Source organism: Oryza brachyantha, chromosome 7, assembly GCF_000231095.2.
Source record: "Oryza brachyantha chromosome 7, ObraRS2, whole genome shotgun sequence".
NCBI lineage: Eukaryota > Viridiplantae > Streptophyta > Magnoliopsida > Poales > Poaceae > Oryza > Oryza brachyantha.
In genome coordinates, this window is record NC_023169.2 from 16,513,786 (window position 1) to 16,536,512 (window position 22,727).

The window sequence follows — 22,727 nt, forward strand, 5'->3', positions numbered from 1 at the left end:
CGACATCCGGTCAAACATTTGACGTGACACTTCTCCCAAAAATTTTATTAATCTAAACGCCCCCTTGTATGAGTGGAGTATAATTTTTCGGATTGCAAATAGGATGGGCATTTGCAGACCCTGTTTTTTCTGCAATGCGCTGCGTGTGGGTAATCGGTGAGATTCGATTTGTACTTGTTCTGTACACACGGACGAGATACTTGTGTTTGCTAAGCCGTAAAATCATGGCAAAATCAGCAATATTGGAATGCAAAATACTAAGTCAAATATGATTATGGCATGTGCACAACCCACAAGGGGTGGTGGCGCAGTTGGCTAGCGCGTAGGTCTCATAGCTAATCGTGAGTGATCCTGAGGTCGAGAGTTCGAGCCTCTCTCACCCCAATCTTTTTTTTTCTTTATGCGAAACTTCGTCAATGGTACGGATAGTTTTTGAGTTCTGAATTTGTTTTCGAATTTGAAAAGCTTCGGTTCGGATTTTTTTCTTTATGCGAAACTTCGTCAATGGTACGGATAGTTTTTGAGTTCTGGATTTGTTTTCGAATTTGGATAGCTTCGGTTCGGATTTTTTTCTTTATGCGAAACTTCGTCAATGGTATGGATAGTTTTTGAGTTCTGGATTTGTTTTCGAATTTGGATAGCTTCGGTTCGGATTTTTTTCAGATATTCTTGGATTTGGATTCGTATATTTTTTATTGGATATGGTAGCGCTTTTATCCAATGGATAGCGGAAACGGTCGGAAACTATTCAGATTTTTTACTGGATATCTGGTTTGTCTCGCTCCTCCTCCGGTTTCTCTCGCTCCAGGCCTGGCACGTATGGTACGGTCGCATGCAGGCGAAGCAGCAGCTGGCCAGCTACCAGCAGGCAGCCAAGGCAGGCAGCGAGCGGCGAGGTCGGGGTCCGGAGGCCTCTCGGCCGGAGGCAAGGGGCGCACGGTGGTCGGTGACGGGACTGACGGCTGGTTTGTCCTGCCTGGCAAACATGAACTTACGATAAATTTGGGTATTCTTCTTTAATTTTTTAGTTTGGTTGACTTGTGACTATCTATTTGATGTGTGTCAATTTTTTAGGTGCGTGTGATTGAGATGTAGTAATGTACTGATGTGGATGGTTTTTTATAATGTGCTTCATTGGAAGTAAATTGTATAGCTATTGATTTAGATAAATAATGAGCTATATCTCTTTGTTGATTTTAGAAGCTCGGTTTGAGGGATTTTTATACTTTGGTAATTATTCGTTACCGTATTTGCTCCGTTTCATATTCGCTCTGTATCTGTATTCGATAATATTCGATTCCGTTTTCGTATCCGAAGTTTCCGATTCCGATTCCGAAAAAAAAATGAAAACAAATATGATAGAGCTAGTTTCTGTCCGTATCCGATCCTTTTTCATCCCTAATTATGAGCTTGTTTAGTTTGTAAAAAGTTTTTGCAAAAACATCAAATTAAGTTTTTGATACTCATTTAAAGTATTAAACGTACTCTAATTACAAAAAAAATTTTAGATTCCGTCTAAAAAACGCGAGACGAATCTTTAAGTCTAATTAATCCGTCATTAGTATATATTGGTTACTGTAGCACTTATGGCTAGTCATGTCCTAATTAGACTTAAAAGATTTATCTCACGATTTTCCGTATAATTATATAATTAGTTTTAATATTTATGTATATTTAATGTTTTTTATTTAAATGTTCAAAGATTTGATATAATATTTTTACAAAAAGTTTTTACGAACCGACACTATCACTATGACGATATGAACCCACTATGGTCTCGTCACGGGTCCGGTGACCATTTATTTCCGCCGAGCTAGGGAGATGAAGCCAAAGGCCCAAGCCCATCTAATAATGGCTTTAATTTTAAGTCTTAAATTTAGAGTAACTTTTTTAGAGTTTTTTTTGTCGTTGTTTGTTTTTTAACTTAACTTTTAGATCTAAGAGCACGTATATAAAAAAATTTATTCATAAATTATTTTTCATTTATAAATATACCGTTAAACTTTATTCGTTAAACTTTATTCCTAGATAAACCGAACAATCACCACGACTCTAGCTCCAAAAATAAAAAAAAGTATGCCTCATACGTTCAACCGAGCCTCACCAGAGAGATTTTATTCCCTCCATTCCGAGGATCATCTCCGTTTAGTCATGGTTATACAAATTGCATACGCGCATGTTTCATATATGAGCAATTTTGCAGTCATTTAAAAAAGTACCTAGAGGTATTAAATTTTATACTAAAATTTTAATACCTCTCAATAACCTCAAAAACCGTAAAATTGCTACTCATATATACACCGAAAGCTTTGGGTCCCAAGTCACTAGTTAAAAGCCGTGTGTGCATGTAGAATGGTGTGTGTAGGGTGTGCGTTCTAAAATGTACCCTCTCAAGTCTCAACATAACGGTGATACTCTGTTGCATCGTCGCATGGCAACAAAAAATCCCGCGGGGGGCGTGCGAAACGTTTACATGGATAGAGATGGCACCGGGCCAAAATGCCCAAGTTCTCTTCTAGCACCGGCATGACTGACTGGCAGTCTTTTCCTTTCCAAAAAACTGGTTTCCTTCACACGCTCTGTGGTTACACCGTGCCAGAAGGCAGAAGATACATCAGATATTCGTGCATGGATGGTGCAAGCCCTTACCGGTTTGCGCACCACGAATCCACGATGCATAGTGCAGTGAAGAGAGAGATCTATCTGCCGTCGACGGAAGCTTTTACACCTGCGAGACGGATCAGTGAACATGAGATATACAGTATGCGCCCATCTAGCTTACCAAACAATTAGTAAGGCCTTGTTTACGGGGTGTTTAGATTAAGAAAATTTTTGGAAGAAATGTCATGTCAAATATTTAACCGGATGTCGGAAGGGGTTTTCGAACACGAATGAAAAAACGAATTTCACAGCTAAACTGGAAACCGCGAGACGAATCTATTGTGCCTAATTAATCCGTCATTAGCACATGTTGGTTACTGTAGCACTTATGGCTAATCATGTACTAATTAGGCTCAAAATATTCGTCTCAAGATTTCTTCCGTAACTGTGTAATTAGTTTTTTGGTTCATCTATATTTAATGTATTATTTAGATGTCCAAAAATTCGATGTGATGTTTTTGAAAAAAAAATTGGAACTAAACAAGGCCTTAGTTTGCAAAAATTTTTTTTGCAAAAGTATCACATCAAATATTTAGATACATATTTAGAGTATTAAATGTAGTCTAATTACAAAATAAATTTCAGATTCCGCCTAGAAACCGCGAGACGAATCTTTTGAGTCTAATTAATCCATCATTAGCACATGTTGGTTACTGTAGCACTTATGGTTAATCACGTCCTAATTAGGCTTAAAAGATCCGTCTCACGATTTTCTTCATAACTGTGTAATTAGTTAAAATCATAACTGTGTAATTAGTTTTAGTGTTCATGTATATTTAATGCTTCATTTAGATATCCAAAGATTCGATGTGATGTTTTTGGAAAAAAAATTTGGGAACTAAACGATTCACTATCTATTCGTCTGACATCTGCATTTTGTGTAAGCATGGGTGCACATGTGCAATATGTTTCAAGCTTGCTATGTGATCTGTTCAACACAGAGGTATTGCAGTGTTCAAGTAGGTTATTAGTTTTATCTCTTGGCTGTCTTACTAAAAATAAAAATAAAAAAGGCCGTCCTGCAAATGCCCCAAGTGTTCATACCTTCTCATCGTTCAAAGCTTCTCTGACTGGTTCTTGGAAAAACTCAATGATGTTTCTACACACATCCTTGGGCTTCTCAAGGTTGACCGCATGCCCAGCATTTCTTATCACTACTAATCGAGAATTTTCCGCTAGATGTCTGCCAGTATATTAAATTCAATATCATTACACTTCTAAGTTATGCTAGTGTGTAAACATTTGCAGTTTTAAGTCTTGTCAAATGGTAGAGATAGCAAACCTCTTCAGTCTATGAGCCAATTCCATGGGGAACACCCTATCCCGCTCCCCCCAAACTATCAGCGTCGGCTGCATAAAGTAGGGGAGAAGAAATCATCTTCAAATGTTTCAGACGTGAGAGTAATAGAGGGTGTCAATCACTTGCTAATTGTTACCTGGCTAATTTTTGGAAGAGTTGAAAGCTGCCTTTCATTAATCAAAGCATATAATAACTCAGTTTTCTCCTGCATATAATCTGAGCCTATTACCTGATACATGCAAAAAGAAACATATGTAACTCAGTAAAGCATCCCTTTACCAAAAATAAGCCCTGCACACTATTTATTGGGGTTTCTATCGAGTAATAAAATATGATGAGAGCACTCAAAACACTAATTGTTTCACAAATGATCTCAAACAATACTCCCCCCGCCCTAAAATGTAACTTCTAGCATTTAAAATGTCCCAAACTATAACTTCTACCATACATTCTCTTTTCAACCAATCACAAAACTTATACCACTAAAGTTTCTCACATATTTTCACTTCAACCAATCACACAACCTTCCCACATTTAATTCCACCAACTTTTTTAATACCCATGTCCAGTTCTAAGAATTTAATGTCTTACACTGTCCATCATATGTAATGCATTGCAAGGACCACAACTTGAAATATTTCAAGCTTTTCTAAAGTTGAGCCAAGTCTTGTTACAGATAAAGAAAACAGCCAAGCCTAGATTGCTCTTGAACCTTAAAGGCTACATGCCGTGGATTTTCAGATGTATAGTAAAACCTTTGTGTCCTTGCGCAACCAGTAATACATTTAAGCCCAAAATGTACCAAGAAGGGTTCAATTAACAAATTATGTGAGTGGGTGAGAAGTGAGGACCTTTGCCATCTTTCTAATAGTTAATCTTTTTCTACAATTTTTCATTTCCTAATTCATTTTCGGCTGAGGAGGCTGATACTTTCACAAAATTGATGTTATAACTTATAACACAGTTTTAGTGAGTGCATGCTAATATCAAAACATTTTTTAAGTCCTTGCATAACCTGTAATGTGTGCAGTTTATTACATGCATGAACATCAGAAGCATATAGTTGTTAACTTAAGCAATTTAGCCAACCTGATATTTAATCCTCACCAACACCACGAACACACCAAAAACTCGTTCCTATTCCTGTCATGTTAGCATCAGCCAACATCTGTGATTAGCAAATGAATGAATACCCATGTTAACTGGCCGAATGATATATTTTATGATGTGAACTTATGAAGCAATGTTCTCACCCAAGTCATATTTTACTTAAAAAGGTATATTCCACTCTTTAGTACTGCATTTGCCATTACTACTGACAACAAAATGATTGCATGGTCAAATGAAGTTCAACTGCTAGCAAAATTCAGCATGCAAATTATTGAAGACCAAAAGGTGTTAGTATTTCAGTAGTCTAGTTTATTGAGAGGAAAGCAGTCAACAGAGCCTACAAAAAAAATTAGTCGGTACCTTAACTATACACAACAGATACTTGAATATACACAAGAGAGCAGAAAAAACTGGTGGTGCTACTAAAATGCAATATTAAATCGAGTGTGTTGTTAGTTTTAAAATAAATTGAGTTGTCACTAAACTTCTGTGGGCCCTATACATGCAAGTGTTTGGCTCCACATTTGCTAAAACATATGTAAGCATATGTACGAGACAACCAAAATGACAACCTGTTTCTAATAAGTAACTGACAAGTGTAAATATTTTGAGGCTCTGTCGGCTGAATCAAATCTAACCATGTATTAAACCAACCAAGTAGAGTATATTCAGTGGGTTGCTGTCCATTACTCCATTATAATAATTATATAATAATATATTCAGCAAGCTGTTCTTACCGCAAAAGACAGAATGCATGAATCACCTCCCCGTGTCGGTTCAAGACTGATGGCAAGCATGACACAAATTGATGAGAAACTTTGGGTGCTGAAAAAGATCAGTTTGGCATCGCTTGATTTCGAAAAGCCACGATGGCTAAGCAGGGAAATTGGCCTAACACAGATAATATGCAGCTATTTTCATTCTGTATTCCACTTCTGGACCAAGTTTTTGTTTGACACAAGTTTAAACAAGATAGAAAACATGAACAAAGTCTGGAAATTTTCACACATTTAAATGATGTAGACAACGTGCCCAATCTTCAACAAGCATCACGTTTTCCTTCACCTTCTAGACGTGCCTAAAATGGAGGAGAATTCGACACAATTCCCTACCAAAAACCGTACGGACCGCACCATTTTCTCATCCAGACGTGCCTAAAATATTTCCAACTAATGATTTTACAACTTGATAGCAATGTAATCGAGCAGAAAAAGATTAATTTCAAACCAATTTAACAAAAAATAAAAATAAAAATCAATGTCAAAGATGAAATCGAAGCGGGCTAACCTTAATGTAATCCCAGAGGAAGCAGGAGGGCATAATGCACGGCGGCCGCACGAAGGTGAGCCTGACTAGCCGCCGCACCTCCTCCGGCCGTCGCGGCACGAGCAACGCCGCCGCCTCCCCGACCCCGGCCACCGGGAACAGCCCCTCCGCCAGGTCCTTCTCCTCCAGGCAAACCCCCGCGCACACCAGCACCACCCTCTCCACCGCCTCCGGGTACATCGCCGCCATCCGGTACCCGACGAAGCCGCCGTAGCTCACCCCCACCAGCCCGAACCTGGTGACCCCGATCGCGTCCATCGCCGCCTTGATAGACCGCGCCTGGAAGGCGTCGGAGCGGTCGGGGAGGCGGGTGCAGGAGGCGCCGAAGAAGAGGAGGTCGGGGACGATGGGGTCGAAGCCCGCGGCGATGAGCGGGCGGAGGTAGGGCGCCCACTGCCACGTGGCGGAGGCGCCGAAGCCGTGGAGGAGCAGCAGCGGGTTCCGCGGCGGGTTGGCGGGGACCCAGACGTGCACGGTGGTGTCCGCGGAGTCGCCGCCTCCGGCGGGGACGGGGATGGCGAGCGGGCGCAGCCCGGCCCTGAGGAACCGGCGGCTGAAGCAGCGGTCCCGCGCCGCGGCGAAGCTGAGGATGGGCCTCCTCACGCCGGCCACGGCCGGCGGCGGCGGGGGCGGCATTGCGATGCCGATCGCCGGCGAGAGCGCGGGGGGGCTAAATTTGGGGGGGTACCACTGGTTGGCGCAGCGCGAGGGCGAGGAGGAGAAGGGGAGGGAATAATTAACCTTGGGCGCACTTCACTGGACGCGATTAGTGCTCGTCATTGTCTCGGTGGTTAGCTGCTTCTCGCCCCCTCTTTTAACAAAGCCAATAACCCAACAGCGAGTTGACGCAGACGTGGCTCGTGACGTGACGTCGGCGGCCAGTCCGGCATTGGGAGCAGCAGAGGGAGAGGAGGTTGGCGCGTCGGGACGTGGCGTTTTGGCCGGCGATTCTGCTTGCCACGGTGGGCAGTGGCAGGCAGAATCTGGTGGTGGTGCCCGGCGTGCCATGCGGCGGTCGAATCCTCGAATGCGGACGAGCGGGGAAGACGAGAGGGCTACGAGCACGACCACGCTCCGACGCCGTGGCACCTGGAGCTGGGCCGCGCCGCGCGCCACGTGCCGGCACGCGTGTCGCGGTTCGAAGCCGCCATTTCTTTTGTTTCTTCGGTTAGCTGGGCCGCGCATCTAGCAGGCCAGGCAGGCTGGGCCGCACGAGGCTGCTCGCCGCGGTGGTGGGCTTCGTCTTCACGGTCGTGGGCCGGGCCGTCCAGCTTGGCATCAGACTTCTCGTTCATCATTGCCTCCGAGAAGCGGTCCAGCCTGAGGGCAAGTACATTCACGCCGGAAGTAAAAGCCCCGGCAACTGGGCATCACGTAGAACAAACCTTGATCATGCGATCCGCAAGGGAGGGTCCAGCTCCAGCAGAGCATCAGTCTCAGTACACGCATTTCGTTATCCAGCCAAGGAGGAGTTGAGTTGTTGTTAGTGGTAACGGCAGAGTGATGGTGACTGATGAACAAGCGTATCGGACAAACATGAGATTTGCAACGACTCTTGCTGTATCAGATAAAAAACCATATCCTGTGCAAAGAACAATTTTTATAGGGCTGTATCAAAACAAGATGCGCCCTACTGATCAAAGGGGAGGATGGGGGTAAAATGAAGAAGAACAAAAGGAAGAACAATGCTACGAATATTGAGCTGAGAGTGGCATTTGCCCATCACAAACCTCATTAGTTACAGACATCAACTTGTGGTGCGTGTTCCCCATTTAGACGTTTTCGTATTGGCAGTGTACAATAAATCAGGCAATATAAAATGGCCAAGAATGGCAATGTGATGATGGTACTCTCCCAAAAACTTCTAATCCATGAGAGCAAGGATGAGCAGAAGGTGGAATTTTGACTAGCTAGATACGTACATCCACCACTTGTAAAGGCCAAAGCTGTAGATCGTCGTAAGCACAGCCACCCTTAGTGGATAGGGCTTAAATCTGCAGGAAGAAAAAGAAAATATTGTCAGGCAGTTTCGTGATTAATAGCACAACAAGACGAAGCTAAATCAGCAGTTGAAGCCGAACAGTGGAACTAGTTCTCATAGTGTAAAGTACAGTGGCATGTTAAAACTTCTGTTAGAGGAAAGTTTATAGTGAATAGACAGCTTAACCAATCAAATATTATTTTTGTGATTAGAATTGGAAGTGCCAGACTAGTCTCTAGTCGTGACCAGGCAACCTACAGTGTCAGTACCTAGTACTTACTAGTACTACGTACTTCAATTCACCCAGAGTTTGGCGATTGGTTTGTTGGCAATTGTCTTGATAATATCAGGATTTATTGCCAAGAACTATGTACAAAAGATATTTGTGTGAGCTTATTGCAAAAAATATGAGGCAATTCAAAATTTTAAAACCCTACTCCCACCAGTTTAACAATTCTGGTTGTTTTGGACAAAAACACGGTTTTTTAAATCTATCTTTGACCATGATTTTCTATAAAAATATAAAATAAATAAATATTTAATTTTATTTTATTAAAGAACACTTTATGAATAGTCAAAGACCCTTATCCAAAACGACAAAAAACAAGAAATTGGACTACTGGAGGGAGTAGTATTTTACTGCCGCTGCTGGATGTATGTCTTATTGGGTATTTATTGAAGGTCACTGGTTAAGAGATGAGCTCTCGTATATGTAATGGGGGCACTAGATATGTGTTGACACCTCAGTTAGAAAATCTACAGGTCTTCAAAGAAAAAAATTAGAATGAGAACAATGGCAGATAAAGAAGAGTAATATGTAGTGCTCCAAACAGTTGATTCTCTATTGGGTTTAAATGTCTGTCTCAATTGATGTGTGCCATTTGCCACTTCTAAGAAACAAAACACTAAAAGTTAAAAAAAAAAGAGAAAAGGTTTGACTTCCAGTTTCTATCACCTGCAGAACAAGCTTTTGAGAAGGAAAAAAAAAAGGCACTGGAGAAGAATTTGACAACATTAACATTATAGATTCCTTTAAAAATATTAGAAGTTAGACTAGGGCTGCGTTCGGTGGAGGTAGGGGTAAGTTAACTTATCTGGCGCGGAAAACGTAGTAATAGATTATTACATGATTAATTAATTATTAAAAAATAAAATAGATTAATAAGATTTTTTAAAACAACTTTCCTATAGAAATTTTTTATAAAAAATACACCATTTAGCAGTTTGGGAAGTGTGAGCGTGGAAAACGATGTAAATAAGTTAACTTACCGCCGGAACGCGGCCTAGGTTTGGAATGTTTCACAAGTAGTTGCCATTCTACAAACGATGAGACACTATCAGGTTAAGTTGACAAGTAGGTAGTCGTGGCTAACCCTAAATAAGAACGGCTTCTATAACTACGGCCTTGGACCAAAATTTAAACACCTAATGAGAAAACAGAAAAAAAAAACATGCAGGTTGGATGATAAAAAAGTGATATAACAAATTAAGCTACACTATTAATAGAAATCCTGGTGTATATACTCATTTAGATAAAATCCATAGTAAATAAGTAGAAAAAAGTGTCAGCCAACTTCAAACTGTCAAAAAGGCAAACTAATTATTCAGGCCTCATCGTTTTGCTTATACTTATAAAAAGTAATTTATGGGTAAAATTTTCATATATGTGTTCTTAGCAAGCTAAAAACAAATGTTGTAAAATAAACTAAGATGAAAAAACCTCTAAATCAACACTAAAATTAAGTTCTAAAATTCAAATTTTCACTTATGCTTATAAGATGTTTACAAAATGATGGGGGCTGAAATTGTTAACCATGTATTATCTGAGTTAGGACTTATTTATCTCGGCGTTTCCCTGCCTCAGGAGGCCAGGACGCAGCCCACCAGTACCATCACAAAAATCCAAAATCTAGAGGTGGACAGGGGTCTATTTGAGGTGTATACACTCAACTGGGGTGTTGGGCTGATGATGCCATGGAGGCAGCTAGATCACAACGGTAAAAGAAAAGGAGAGATTAGATTCCAAAGACTTTTGTTTGCTTCTTCATAAATCACAATTTAGCATACTGCTCCTCTTAATGCATTTTCGTGTAAATTAGGGATATATTCCAACTGCATATGATCCCATCCCATGCAACAACCTGCTAAATCAGGAACCCTAGCCAGACCTAGGCAGGCTGGAAGCTGCCCTCACACGCTACACGACTACAGTAGTGCTTTTGCTACAGCGTCCCTGGGATCTCATAAGGGGTTGACACAAAACGCTAGAAAACCATCCAGTCTTTTATTCCCCACCATTTTCAGCAAACTGGTTTCCCCTTCTATCAACGACAAGCTGGTAAGCAACCTTTAGTGGTGCATAAATTAGAAAAGAAAAACATGAGCAAATTGTCCTGAAAGGTGATACCAGTTCATAAACCTAATCCAATACTAAAGCACGAAGAAGCTCCAGTGGTGTGCTAAGCATCAACAACTCCAACTTATTTCCAAACTCTTTTACTCAGTATCAGTTCTAAAAGCTAGAAGCAGCACAACCACAAACCAACCTCCAGCTGCCCTACGAACACAGTTAATAAGCCAGTGAAACTTTGCATTCCATAGCAGTATTAAAAGCAGAAGGACCACCCACCAGCTACCCTATAATTCTGCAACTAAAACTAGTTAAGGCTTGCCCGTGTCAATTAAAATGGTGTTGCTATTGGAGACAGTGTTTTCTGAATAGCCGTCAAATCAATTTCTTTCCCCAAATCCGACACCCAATCTTCTGCACCGATCAATCACCACTATCGTATCTTCAGATCGTGCATGATAAAACAGATAAGTTTCCAGTAATTCCTAAATTGTGGAAAGATGAAGAACACGCCTCACCAATCGAGCACAAACAAAATAGACAGGACCTTGACCAATACATATTCGAATTTGAACCCGTGTGGCAAGCTGGTGTTGATCAAGAGGAAAAACTGAGTCCCTTAAGAGCGTTAACTTCTTCTAAAACCGAAATTTGCGCAGAATTTTTTTCCAACACAAACGATGTTTGCCCATCAAGCACCCTTATACCAAGCAAATGTGCTCTACACAAAGCAGCGAAGCCACCGGAACCACAGGAACGCCAACTCCAGGCAAACTAAACCGAGCGATGGAAACAAGGGCAGGAGAGGAAGGAGGGGCTTACTTCCAAACGTCGTGCTCGCGGTCCGCGGCGGCTTCGGCGGCCGTGCGGCGGGAGGCCGGCATGGGGGTGAGCCACTCGGAGTAGTCGCGGTCGAAGAACTCCCAGTCGGGCAGCAGCACGCCGGCGATGCCCAGGATGCCGAACCCGTACGTGGCCACCGCCTTCCGCACCGACGCCGTCACCACCCCCGTGACCACCACCACCGCCGCCAGCGCCACGAGGCTCCGCCGCAGCATCTCGTCCCTCCCCATACTCTCACCACCGCCTCTCCCTCCACCCCTGTACGTACTCACTCACCGCCCCTACCTAGTTCCTCCTCCTCGAAGCTTCGCCGCCCGAGTCGCTGAGGCTGGACGAGGAGCGCCTACCGCCTCCGCCTCCGCGCGCGCGCGCTTGCTCGCTCGCGGTTTCAACTCCCTCGCGCCGCCGCCGATGCCGCCGCCGCCGCGCGCCGCGGTTTCCCCTCCCTTCGTCCTCCCGCTGGTTGGGGTGGGGTGGGGCAGGCAGGGGTGGCTCACCTAGCGAGGGGGAGGCGAGCGACATGGACTCGGTGTCTTGCCGTTTTAATGGCGAGGTTGGGGGGGGGTTCTCAGGCTGACAGGGAGGGCCCACCCGCGGTGGACCAGCTGGCGATTGCCGCCATGGCCATCAAGCTAGTCAATGAGGTTGCTAACTGCTCGGCAGAGGCTATCAGGCTAGGCTGTCTCTGGATGACGAATTCAAACCTCAAATTGCTTCTTAATTAATCACTCTGATGTACTCCAGGCCTCAAGTAAGTCAAGTTGCTGGAAAAGAAGTTAAACTGTCCCACATAAAATTGAAACATAAAATTCCTTGATTTCTCTTAGACACTCCTTTCGTCTTGTAACGGAAGGCCTACGTTCTTTTGTTGAAAGATAAAATTTATAGCTTTTTTATGGTATAAACAATATATTTAATTACTGTAAAGTCAATATTTTACTTTAGAAATATGGGAAAAATCAACTTATGTATATAGTTTTGTAAAAAGAATATTTTATTTAACAGTTTGACAAACGTAAAAACCGAGGAATAATCAATTCTAAAAAATGCAACCTAGGTGTTTTAATTTTATTTTACATTTATCGTTTGATTTGATCGAATTTATAGGAAACCACGACAACATTTTCAATATCAAACAAATATATATATTTAATAAAATTAATTCGGTGTTGTAAATGTTATCGCGTTTCTTTATAAACTTTCTTCAAGTTTGGCTTAGGATAAAAATATTAATACACCACTATTCTAAAACGTCTAAAACGGAGGAAGTAGTCGAGTAGATATGGCACGTGGAGATTCGTAATACTAGTTAAGCAAATGATTAAATAACTTTATTGTTATATCGCATGCCGGCATACGGAGTAAAATAAGATGTCACATGCAGACATGCTTCACGAGACTGATACTAGTATTTACTCCGTATCTAGCAGCAACAGATCATTGAATTAAAGATGTGAAAGCCTGAAAAGCGACATGGAGTACGTATTTAGGAAAAAAAAATACGAGTCCATTTGGCAAATAGATTATAAGAGGTGATTTTGGGATAAGAACACGAGGGAAAGTTTAGCATCTCGCATTTTCACTTCTCCTTATAAATCAAAATTTAAATTTGTAAACTTAAATTTAGAGTTGACTTTTTTATCGTAATATTTTTCTCAGTGTTTTGGATTATATAAAAAGTTTATTCATAAATTAATCTTTATTTATAAATATATTGTTTCGCTTTTTTTCTAAAAAAACCAAACGATATTCAACGAGGATACAAGGAGGCAAACTAAATAGATACAATACTATACAAGTCAGTTTCCGGAGCTTTTCTTTAGTCAGCTCTGGCCATTATGTGTTAGGTTTTGGTTTGCAGAGACGCTAACAACTTCCAACTTCCTAACTTTGACATTCAAATGGGCAGGTGATATGTATTAAGTTGGATAATTTCAATGGTTAGCAAAACATGACTCAGTTGAGTCCTGTAAAATATTGTAACATTGTTCTTTTGAAAAGTGTGTACATAAATTTTATTAGTTTGTCTTTTAAAATGAATAATATTAGCTTATCTATACATGTTAATTATTCTCGTGTCTCCAAACTAGAAATTTTAATAGTTATTAATAGTGAAAGTTTAAAATATTCTGCACATTCTTATCCAAAATAATATGAATTATGGTACTGAAGGTAGTATATGAATTCGTGCTATAAATGAATCAGTAGATCAACTGGTTAGTTTGGTTCTCTGGTGCCAGCGTGTGAGCTTCATTTTTAAAGCCTGAGTCAATCTATATGGAAATCGAATCTCTTAATCGTCTCGAATTTGCGTGGGAAACAAAGTTATTCCAGTTTTAATTCACCAGAAGAAATGCATGCACTTCAATATATATGCTCAAATCATAGAGAGGGCGAGTCCCAACTTATTGCCACAAATCGTACTAAATACTGTATTTGATACCGTGCTGCTTGATTAGTGCATCATTTGGTTTTTTATGAAAAGAAAAACGAAACGATATATTTACAAACGAAAAATAATTTATAAATAAAACTTTTATATATGTGTTCTTAACGATCTAAAAGCAAAGGCTTAAAAATAAAAAAAAACTAAAATCAACTCCAAATTTTTAAATTTAAAGTTAAAATTTTAAATTTCAGCTTATAACCAGAAGTATTAGCGAAAGAAATGAGTACACCATTCTGGATGGGGAAGAATCCAATTTGGTCTGCTCCAAGCTAGCTAGGCTCCTCCCTAAATAAAAATAATATAAACAAAGCGTTGTATATCAATGGGGAAATTAAATCTGTTTGAACTAACTGAAAACGGTGGGGACGGTTAATCTGCATAATCTCCTTGTTTGTTTGCTGGTGGCAGGTCGCAACACACAAATTAAAAGTATCCTTTACTTCCCAATCGGCATTAAGAATGTGTACGGCGTGCTATCCAGCTTAAGTAGGCAATGCTCTACATTAGTTTATTCAATAATTTTTAGAAAATGATTAGTCTATTCAACAATGTTATGATTCATCTGTTGTCCAAAAATAAATAAAAGGTACTGTAGGATGCTATAAAGGGCACACGGTTTTAAACAGAAGCCGTTGACCTGTAATTTTTACATTAAGATGTTTTAATGGAACACTTAAAAGGAGAAATCATAGATAATTGAAAACCCTTTGCTAAATAATGAAAAAAAGTCAAAAACATATTTACAAGTAAAAAATATATAAATAAAACTTTTATATATGTATTTTTAGAGATCTAAAAGTCAAGATTTAAAAATAAACTTCGGTAAAAAAAACCTTAAAATCAACTCAAATTTTAGGGGAAAAATTTTAATTTTGACTTATAAGCATAAGTAAAATTGAAAAGATGGGATGTTAATCTGTACGGCTGGGGAAATGGAAAATTATTCTTTTGCGTAAAGTTCTATTTTTGGCCTTTATAAACACTGAACGGAGTCCATTTTTCGCCTTCAACAACAAAATAGGCTTTGAGCAAAGTTACGAACTTTATCCTATTATAAGTGGCAAGTACGTATGTTAGTTTCCTCCTCGTTCCACCAGCCAAACAAAAACTATACCCCAGCCTCCAAGTCTTCAACATAGCTTGCGAGGAAAAGTTGTAGCATTAACTGATCTGTTTTATATTATAAGTCTTTCTATCTTTGTCTAAATTTATTTATGAAAAATATATATAATTTATATATGTGTATAAATTCATTAGCATCCATATAAATTTAGACAATACTATAAAGTCTTACATTGCGAAACGGAGGAAGTATATATAGTTTTTGACGAGTTGATTCTGAATTAAGCACCAACCAAGTCACTCATGTGTTCTAAAGACCTGAAAGTAATGGCCATATAATATTGTTCTTTTTCAAATAAAAGATTATTTGATTTTTTATAGCTATTCTATAATATAAATGATAGAATTACTATAATATTGAAAATCTATTTTTAGAAATATGAGATGATTAACTTATGTATATAAACTTTTTATAAAGGACATATTATTTAGCAGTTTAGGAAGCGTGCAGGTAAAAACCGAGAAATAATCCGGCAATAAGTTAATAAAAAAGAACGCATCCTTACATCACGATTGTTTGAAAAAAATCAAACATTATTTTTGGAAACAAAAAATAATTTATAAATAAAAATAAGCCAAGACTAGAAAATAAACTTTGATGAAAAGAACATAAAATCAACTCTAAATTTAAGGTTAAAAATTTAAATTTTTAGCTTATAAGCATAAGAAAAAAGATAAATGTGCATATGATTTGTTCAAATAGGGTCTAGGCATACCTCGGCATTGTGTGGACACAAAACTTTCCATCAAGTCAACATTTCTTGCTCTTCCTCTTGTGATGTTTTTAGGTGAGCTGAAAACCTAACCTTTGGACTTAAATCACGTAATCCAAATAGGATTAGGTCACATTCCAGCCGGTGTCAAATTGCCCATCACTGAATTAATATTAATGCTAATAACCGAGATCAAAACATTGGCAGCCGACGTGGACACCACACCCAATTGGCGGCCGCCCATTGGAGGAGATGTCTCTCTTCTCTCTCCCGTTCGCCGGAGCTCGGCAGCGCATTAGGCAGGCTGATCTGGCCGGCGGGCGAGCGACGGCGCGTCGGGACGGCGGATCCGGCTGGCGGCGCGTCGGGCCGTGGCGGATCCGGCCGGCGGGCGGGCGACGGCGCGTCGGGGCGGCGGATCCGGCTGGCGGCACGTTGGGCCGTGGCGGATCCGGCCGGTGGCGCATCGGGGCGGCGAGCTTGGCCGGCGACGCGTCGGGGCGATAGAAAGTGCTCTCTGCGACTTCATTTCTATTGTCTTCCTCCTTGCTTTATTCGCTTTCTCTCTCCTCTGATAGGGCTACTGTCCCCTCACCAAGGGAAGAGCACCCTGACTGGGGCACGGCTCACACCGAGCTGGAGAACCAACTCCTACGTGGCAAGCTATCACGCATGAGCATTGTGCAAGCCCTTACTGCTTCCTGCTTGGTCCGTCGCGTCCACGCGGCCAGTGAATAGCGGGCGGTGGGCCCGGAACAGGCGAGGGTTTCCGTGTACGACTTGGCAAATCTACCCGGCGGCGCACACGCCACGCGACTGGCCGGCGCCCACCTTGGGCGGTGGGCCCCGGATGGCGGTAGGAGGTTGGGTCATCCGCTGGTTCTTCTACCTCACGCCTTCTGTGTAGCGTGCTACACTGCTACCGCTGAATCAAGTTTTTTTCGGCGCTTGTTTGTTCGTTTAGCTGGAATTTAAATTTTAAAGTTGATTTTATGAAAAATTTTAATTATAATTTAGTTACACTATTTGTTTTTGACCCTTTGGGTTTCAAGCCAAACTAAGCTCATGAGTCTGAACTTTTCGTCCACCCATAATTAGACAATGGGAGAGACAGTTTGATGAGGACCAAGATGACAGTATTTTACAAAGTGAGACGCTTTAGCAATTAAGGCTGAGGTTGAGAGGAGGGTAAACAGAAGATAATATGTAGAGTAGGACATGAATGGTTGAGTATTAATTATTTTAAACTTAACAATAAATTGATATGGACTTTAAAGCAAAATTTCATAAAATCTTTTAAAAATACAATTGTTTAATGGTTCAAAAAACGTGTCGAGAAACGAGGGAGTTTTCACTCCCTTACCTGGAAACAAACACACCCTAACTTACAATATTTTACGTAACATCTTTCGAATAAACTTTGGGTCATAGAGTGATAGGACATTACAAGAGAAAATATATTTTTCGATAGACACACCGTAAGTTCCAATCCACTGCCTCCCCGTCTCATAGTGATAGAGTAGTCAAAGTTTGAAAAGCACAACCACAACCTTATGCAAAATAACTGGAATTATGAAACTTGGGATTTCTAGGGTGCGGAATGTCAAAGGACTAATCTGGCCCATCAGACCCTAATGAATGTTGTTTCGTTCCATTTCTTGTCCATTTTAATGAAGGAGTTAATTGGGCTGCATTTAGTAGGGGCAGTTGAAGGTTTGATGAGAAAAAATAACTATTGTATATCGCTGGGCCGTGGCAGCAACTGATTGCACGTGGGACGCCATCGTATCAGAGCATAAACATAACCAGGTTTTGAGACAAAGTAGAAGCAATCAAGAGATGCAAATGTTTATGGCTATTTGTTTAGGAACGGGATCCCGATGCTACCGCAGGGGCTACAGTAGTACGATGAATTTGATATATTTCGTAATTGTTGGATCAAAACGAATGGTCGATACGTAGCACTACAGTATTTGCTATAGCAATAAACAATATTTTGATTTACCATTGCTACAGTACTAAACTGTTGTTTATGTTATTAATTTACGGTTTGTCTCACATAAACTATTTATGATATTAATTTACTGATTATCTCACATGAACCGTGTCTCGCTGACTTAGTGCAGAGGATCCAGACGCTTCTGTCTACTGGTACTCTAGTTGGCGGTGATGTTTATAAGGTAGTGTTTGGAAAATATGGAATTATTTTTAGTCCTTGTAATATCGGATGTTTGGACACTAATTTAAAGTATTAAACATAGACTAATTACAAAATTCATTCTATAACCTTGACTAATTCATGAGATGAATCTATTGAGACTAATTAATCCATAATTAGCCTATATGATGCTACAGTACATATCTACTAATTATGGATTAATTGGGTTTAAAAAAATCGTCTCGCGGATTAGCTATCATTTATGAAATTATTTTTTTATTAATATATATTTAATACTTCAAATTAGTCTTTAAATATCCGATGTGACATGGAAAAAAATTTTAGTATCATCTAAACACCCCCTTAAATAACCATGCCACCACCAACTAGCATGGTGATAAAATTATGGCAACCGATCTAAATTTAGATTAATTTCAAAATACTTTAAAGTTTTAGTCAAATTTAATGTGGTATTGCATTGGTAGTTACCGAGGTTTTGGTTGGTATCACTCGGACGAGAACGGTTCCCCCACGGTCAGGTTTGCAAACACTGGATTGGCACTGCACCTGTGGGGAGAAAAGTTCTATTTTCTGTTCCCTTCATTTGCTTATCTTGAAAGTAGAGAGAATATTTGTGCCATTTCTAGCGACCGCTGCTCAAAGTCAGCTGAACATGGAGTAACATATTTTGTGAAAAAGTCAAACAATATTTTGCAAATAAAAAATATTTTATGAGTAAAAATATACGTTTCTTAGCGATTTAAAAGACAATGTTGAAAAATAAATTATGATAAAAAACTTTAAAATCTACTCTAAATTTAAAATTAGAACATTTAAATTTTAAAAGTACAAGCATCTGCGAAAAAGGTATGGTCGGTTGACAGGGCTCTCTACAGACTGTACAGTGCCCACACCCTCCTGGCGAGGGTTAACCAAACCGTACCGCGATAAACCAGGAGGTACAATAATTGTAACCTCACTAAATTCAAATAGACTTTAAAAATAATTTGAACTTTTGATAAATTCCGTATGGGCTTTGGAAACCACGCTTACCGCCCGATGTAGCAGTAACCTAGCCCCCGGCAACCAAACGTCTCTTCCTGGAAGCTCTTTGTTCTCTGGGTCTACTTGCTTGAGCTGCAATTTATTTGAATTCTAAACCTTAATTTTAGAATCAATTTAACGGTTCTCTCATTATGTTCATCATCCAGCCTTTGCTATTAGATCATCCTCAATGCAAAATGCAAGTTTCATGGACACGATTAATAAAGTGACATGTCATCTTAAAAGTTTGAAACTAAGATAAAACACCTCTCTCTCAATGTATAGTTTCATCTATTGTTGTTTCTTAGGTTACATGACACAAGCTGTCTAGGTAACATTGCATAGAAGGTTTTATCCCTTCATCTCTCTCTTCATTAGTACTTTGTCACATCATCAAAAATGTCTATATGACACCCTATTTATTGTCTATGAAATTCCCATTGAGACCTTATACTGCTCAAAAACATTTTTTTTTTGGCTTGCATCAATCACATGTCGGCCATCCGTGAATGAGATCATCCATGAACGAGTTGGCCTGGCTACGGTACCGTATCCAATTATTTTGCAGTACACACGGTTTCAAGTCTCCAACCAGAAGTACCGAGAAAAACATATCAGGAACAAACTGCAGAGTGCAGATGGCGATTCATAGGATTAGGATGGTTACCGTCAACATTACTAGGCTAATAAATGCGGGACATCAGATAGCACTAATGATAACATCGACGTCTATACATTTAGTCCAAACCACACAAAAGATTGAAATATCATCACAAAGTAATTCCCCACTGTTGGCCTTACACATCACTTCAAGGCTAAAAACCCAATTGCTGTCTATAACTCTCCCATACAGCCATACTACTGACTACTGATTTATCTGATACCACAAAAGTTCTGAACTACGAGTTTTTTTTTTTTTGAACCTTTTTTATTTTTTTAATTTTAAACTAAACTCCCGAAACTTATTTTTAAATTTGAACATTTCTTGTCACGCCAAATAATACAACCACACATGAGCAGTTGGTGTGGCCAAATAAAGCTGCCAAGCCAGTCTGACCAAAAGGTTCAAATTTAGAAATAAGTTTGGTGAGATTCTATTTTAAGAAATAAAAAATAAAAAGGTTTTAAAAAAACTGAACCACACTGTTCTACCATATATTTGTAGAATGAGTACCCTCCTCAAATAGCAACTTTGTTTCTATGCATGAACTTACTTTATAATATTTGAAAATGCCTACATAAATGATCGAGTAGTATAGATTTTGCAGGTTGTACACTTTGGACTTGCGCAAGTATATTATCTGCAGGCACATATAACATGTTTGGTACTTCGGTGCCTTGTTTTCCCAGAGTCAATATTTCTAAACCATATCCAAGTCAATATTGATAGCTCTCAGTTTAACTGTCCTGAACCATCCATAGATGAAATATTACATATAAGCCGCCGATTACCAAAACCAAAACCAGCAATTAATTTGAAATAAAGAACATCACATCTGACACCTCACCTACTTCATTGAAATTTATATGTATTCAAAAGGTAACAGCTACCAGCCTACTAAATCACAATTCACATCAGTTCCTGTCAATAGCATGTTGGTTGATGAGCACAAATAAATGAGGAAATGAGATGTGCAAGCATATAATAACTAAATGTAGAATTGCCAGTCTACTGTCACAAGTGAAAAACATGATGGCCCTACATGGATGAAATCATATATCTTCAAATGCTCCAAGGCTCCAAGCTATGATCTCAAGTTGAATCCACTTCTAGTTTCAGACTAGAAACTTGAATTTCACGCATGTTTGCCACAAAGATGGATTATATTATAAGCTGGATGATGAGATGATCAACACTATACTGAAATTTTGTATTATATCTTGAAATTACTATATTCATAAATTCTATGGTATATTATAAAAAGTATAGGTGAATTTCCCAATAAAATGGTTTACCACCACAAGTATAAGTACACTACTACGCATTGGTGGAGCACTATTGGGGTCAAACTGCACACTGGGAACCAAAACCCCATCCTTTCACTGATCAGTGCAATCTGATGTGCTTCATAGCTTATGCCTAAGTCTTATGTAACCACGGTCACCTCTAAAGTTTTCTTACAATACAGCTGTTCACTTGTTCCCCTATTCCACCCAGAGGTACTCTATTGTTCTATTAGAACAACTTGATGAATCGTTTGCATGAATTATTGCTAATCAATAAAGGAACCAATCAAGCAACAGAATGTTGGTGTTATCTCTGCACCATGCACATTGTTAATATGACATCAATAAACTAGGCATCTGCTACTTTTCATGCAGGCTAAATGCCCATATTTCTCACCTCGACAGGATAAAAGTTCCACGTTCAGCATCACACTAAGCAAACAAAAGGCAAACTAAAAATTTTCAATGCAGTTTGCGCAGTTCACACCTCAGTCCTCAGGTCCTTGCCAATTGCTTGCAACATGCTGACATCTTACTCTCAGACAAGAAAGTTTCGCACCACAATACTAAATCACAATATAGCATAAGGTCGGAGCACCGATCACTGACGCAGAGTGCAATTACAGGCAAAACTTAAGTATCTATCGGATTGCAACCTTGACATTTCATACTTGGCACGCCCGAGAGATTTTATAGTTCTAAGCCACTCAATCGAACACTATGTGAGGAGCAACCAAAGGCGAGACACGCGGGTCAGTTCCTCACCTCGTCCTCGTGGAGGAGCATGTTGGGGACGCCCCTGGATATGGGGAAGCAGCGCTCGGTGTCGGGGCAGACGAGGGTGCCCTCCTCGATGTGGATCTCGAGGAGCGCACGGTGGAGGCGGCGGAGCACGCTGCCCTCGTCCTCGGCGGCGCCCTCGGCGGAGAGCTCGGCGTCGGTAGGCGGCGCCCCGGGGAGGAGCTCCGGGAGGCCGAGGGCCTGGGTGGCGGCGACGAGCGCGGCCCAGTCGATCTTGGGGAGCATGCCGCGGAGGAAGTCGGCGTTGGGCTCCGCCTCCTTGGTCGACCACTTCACCACCTGCAGCTTCAGCGGGTAGCCGGTGACCGCGCCCCGCGCGTTCGACGCCAGCATGTTGTGCGTCAGGAGCCTCATCTCTCTCTCGACCTCGACCTCGACCGAGCTCGCCTCTCCTCCTCCTCCTCGTCGCGCGGCCGCCGGGTTGGTTCCAAATCGGGTCTCCTGCGGCGGCGGCGGTACAAAACCCTAGCGAGCGGGAGGTTGAAGGGAATAAAAATGCGAGCTTGTTTTGTGAACTTTGCGAGGGCTGTGGCTGCTCCGAGATGCGTGCTCTTTTGAAAAATGATTACTTTGGTTCTACTACCATCGAGAGAATTTGATATATACGCATAAAAAGTTTATTTCAAATTGATTGGATCATTTAGAACATTTTTAGTTCAATGCCACGCCAAACGTTAGTCACGCTATAATTTTTTAGGTCGTTGTTTAGTTAATGCCGTAATTGCAACTCGCCAGATTTTTATCCCCCAAGTAACTTGCAATGGGTTGACCACACTAGAGTTTGGCAAATAAGTGTGATATGGTGTCAATGACACCCAAACGTAACCTTAACCCAAACTATTTTTTATCTCATTTTACTCTCATAGACTATTAAAAATAGTTTGCTTCACTACTTAATAATATTTATTATTTTTTATTGATT

The 22,727-nt window shown here is 40.5% G+C and overlaps 3 protein-coding genes and 1 non-coding gene across 9 annotated transcripts; 1 reads left to right on the forward strand and 3 right to left on the reverse strand.

Annotated features, from left to right (window-relative positions):
• The first annotated feature begins 296 nt into the window (after positions 1–296).
• TRNAM-CAU lies at positions 297–384 on the forward strand. Its single transcript is given in 2 exon segments — positions 297–334; positions 349–384. It is a non-coding gene; the product is annotated as a tRNA-Met (tRNA).
• Positions 385–2,115: 1,731 nt separating this feature from the next.
• On the reverse strand, positions 2,116–7,185 carry LOC102715041 (2-hydroxy-6-oxononadienedioate/2-hydroxy-6-oxononatrienedioate hydrolase-like). Its single transcript, XM_006658770.3, has 5 exons — positions 6,359–7,185; positions 4,098–4,190; positions 3,944–4,011; positions 3,706–3,844; positions 2,116–2,728 (listed from the first exon to the last, which is right to left on the reverse strand). Exons 1-5 carry the CDS (start codon positions 7,031–7,033, stop codon positions 2,723–2,725), a joined length of 981 nt encoding a protein of 326 aa, XP_006658833.2. The 5' UTR covers positions 7,034–7,185; the 3' UTR covers positions 2,116–2,722.
• An 873-nt stretch (positions 7,186–8,058) lies between these two features.
• Positions 8,059–12,073, reverse strand: LOC102715323 (signal peptidase complex-like protein DTM1). Its single transcript, XM_040525712.1, has 2 exons — positions 11,551–12,073; positions 8,059–8,391 (listed from the first exon to the last, which is right to left on the reverse strand). The coding sequence occupies exons 1-2, from the start codon at positions 11,799–11,801 to the stop codon at positions 8,304–8,306; spliced, it is 339 nt and encodes a 112-aa protein (XP_040381646.1). The 5' UTR covers positions 11,802–12,073; the 3' UTR covers positions 8,059–8,303.
• Positions 12,074–19,241: 7,168 nt separating this feature from the next.
• On the reverse strand, positions 19,242–22,320 carry LOC102717265 (multifunctional methyltransferase subunit TRM112 homolog B-like). 6 transcript variants are annotated; one of them, XM_015839386.2, is made up of 2 exons: positions 21,770–22,320; positions 19,242–19,682 (listed from the first exon to the last, which is right to left on the reverse strand). In XM_015839386.2, the coding sequence occupies exons 1-2, from the start codon at positions 22,157–22,159 to the stop codon at positions 19,542–19,544; spliced, it is 531 nt and encodes a 176-aa protein (XP_015694872.1). In that variant the 5' UTR covers positions 22,160–22,320; the 3' UTR covers positions 19,242–19,541. The 6 variants fall into 6 exon arrangements, with proteins under 6 accessions (XP_015694872.1, XP_015694876.1, XP_015694874.1 ...); XM_015839390.2 differs by lacking the exon at positions 19,242–19,682 and adding an exon at positions 20,399–20,464; XM_015839388.2 differs by lacking the exon at positions 19,242–19,682 and adding an exon at positions 20,471–20,639.
• Between the last annotated feature and the right edge of the window lie 407 nt (positions 22,321–22,727).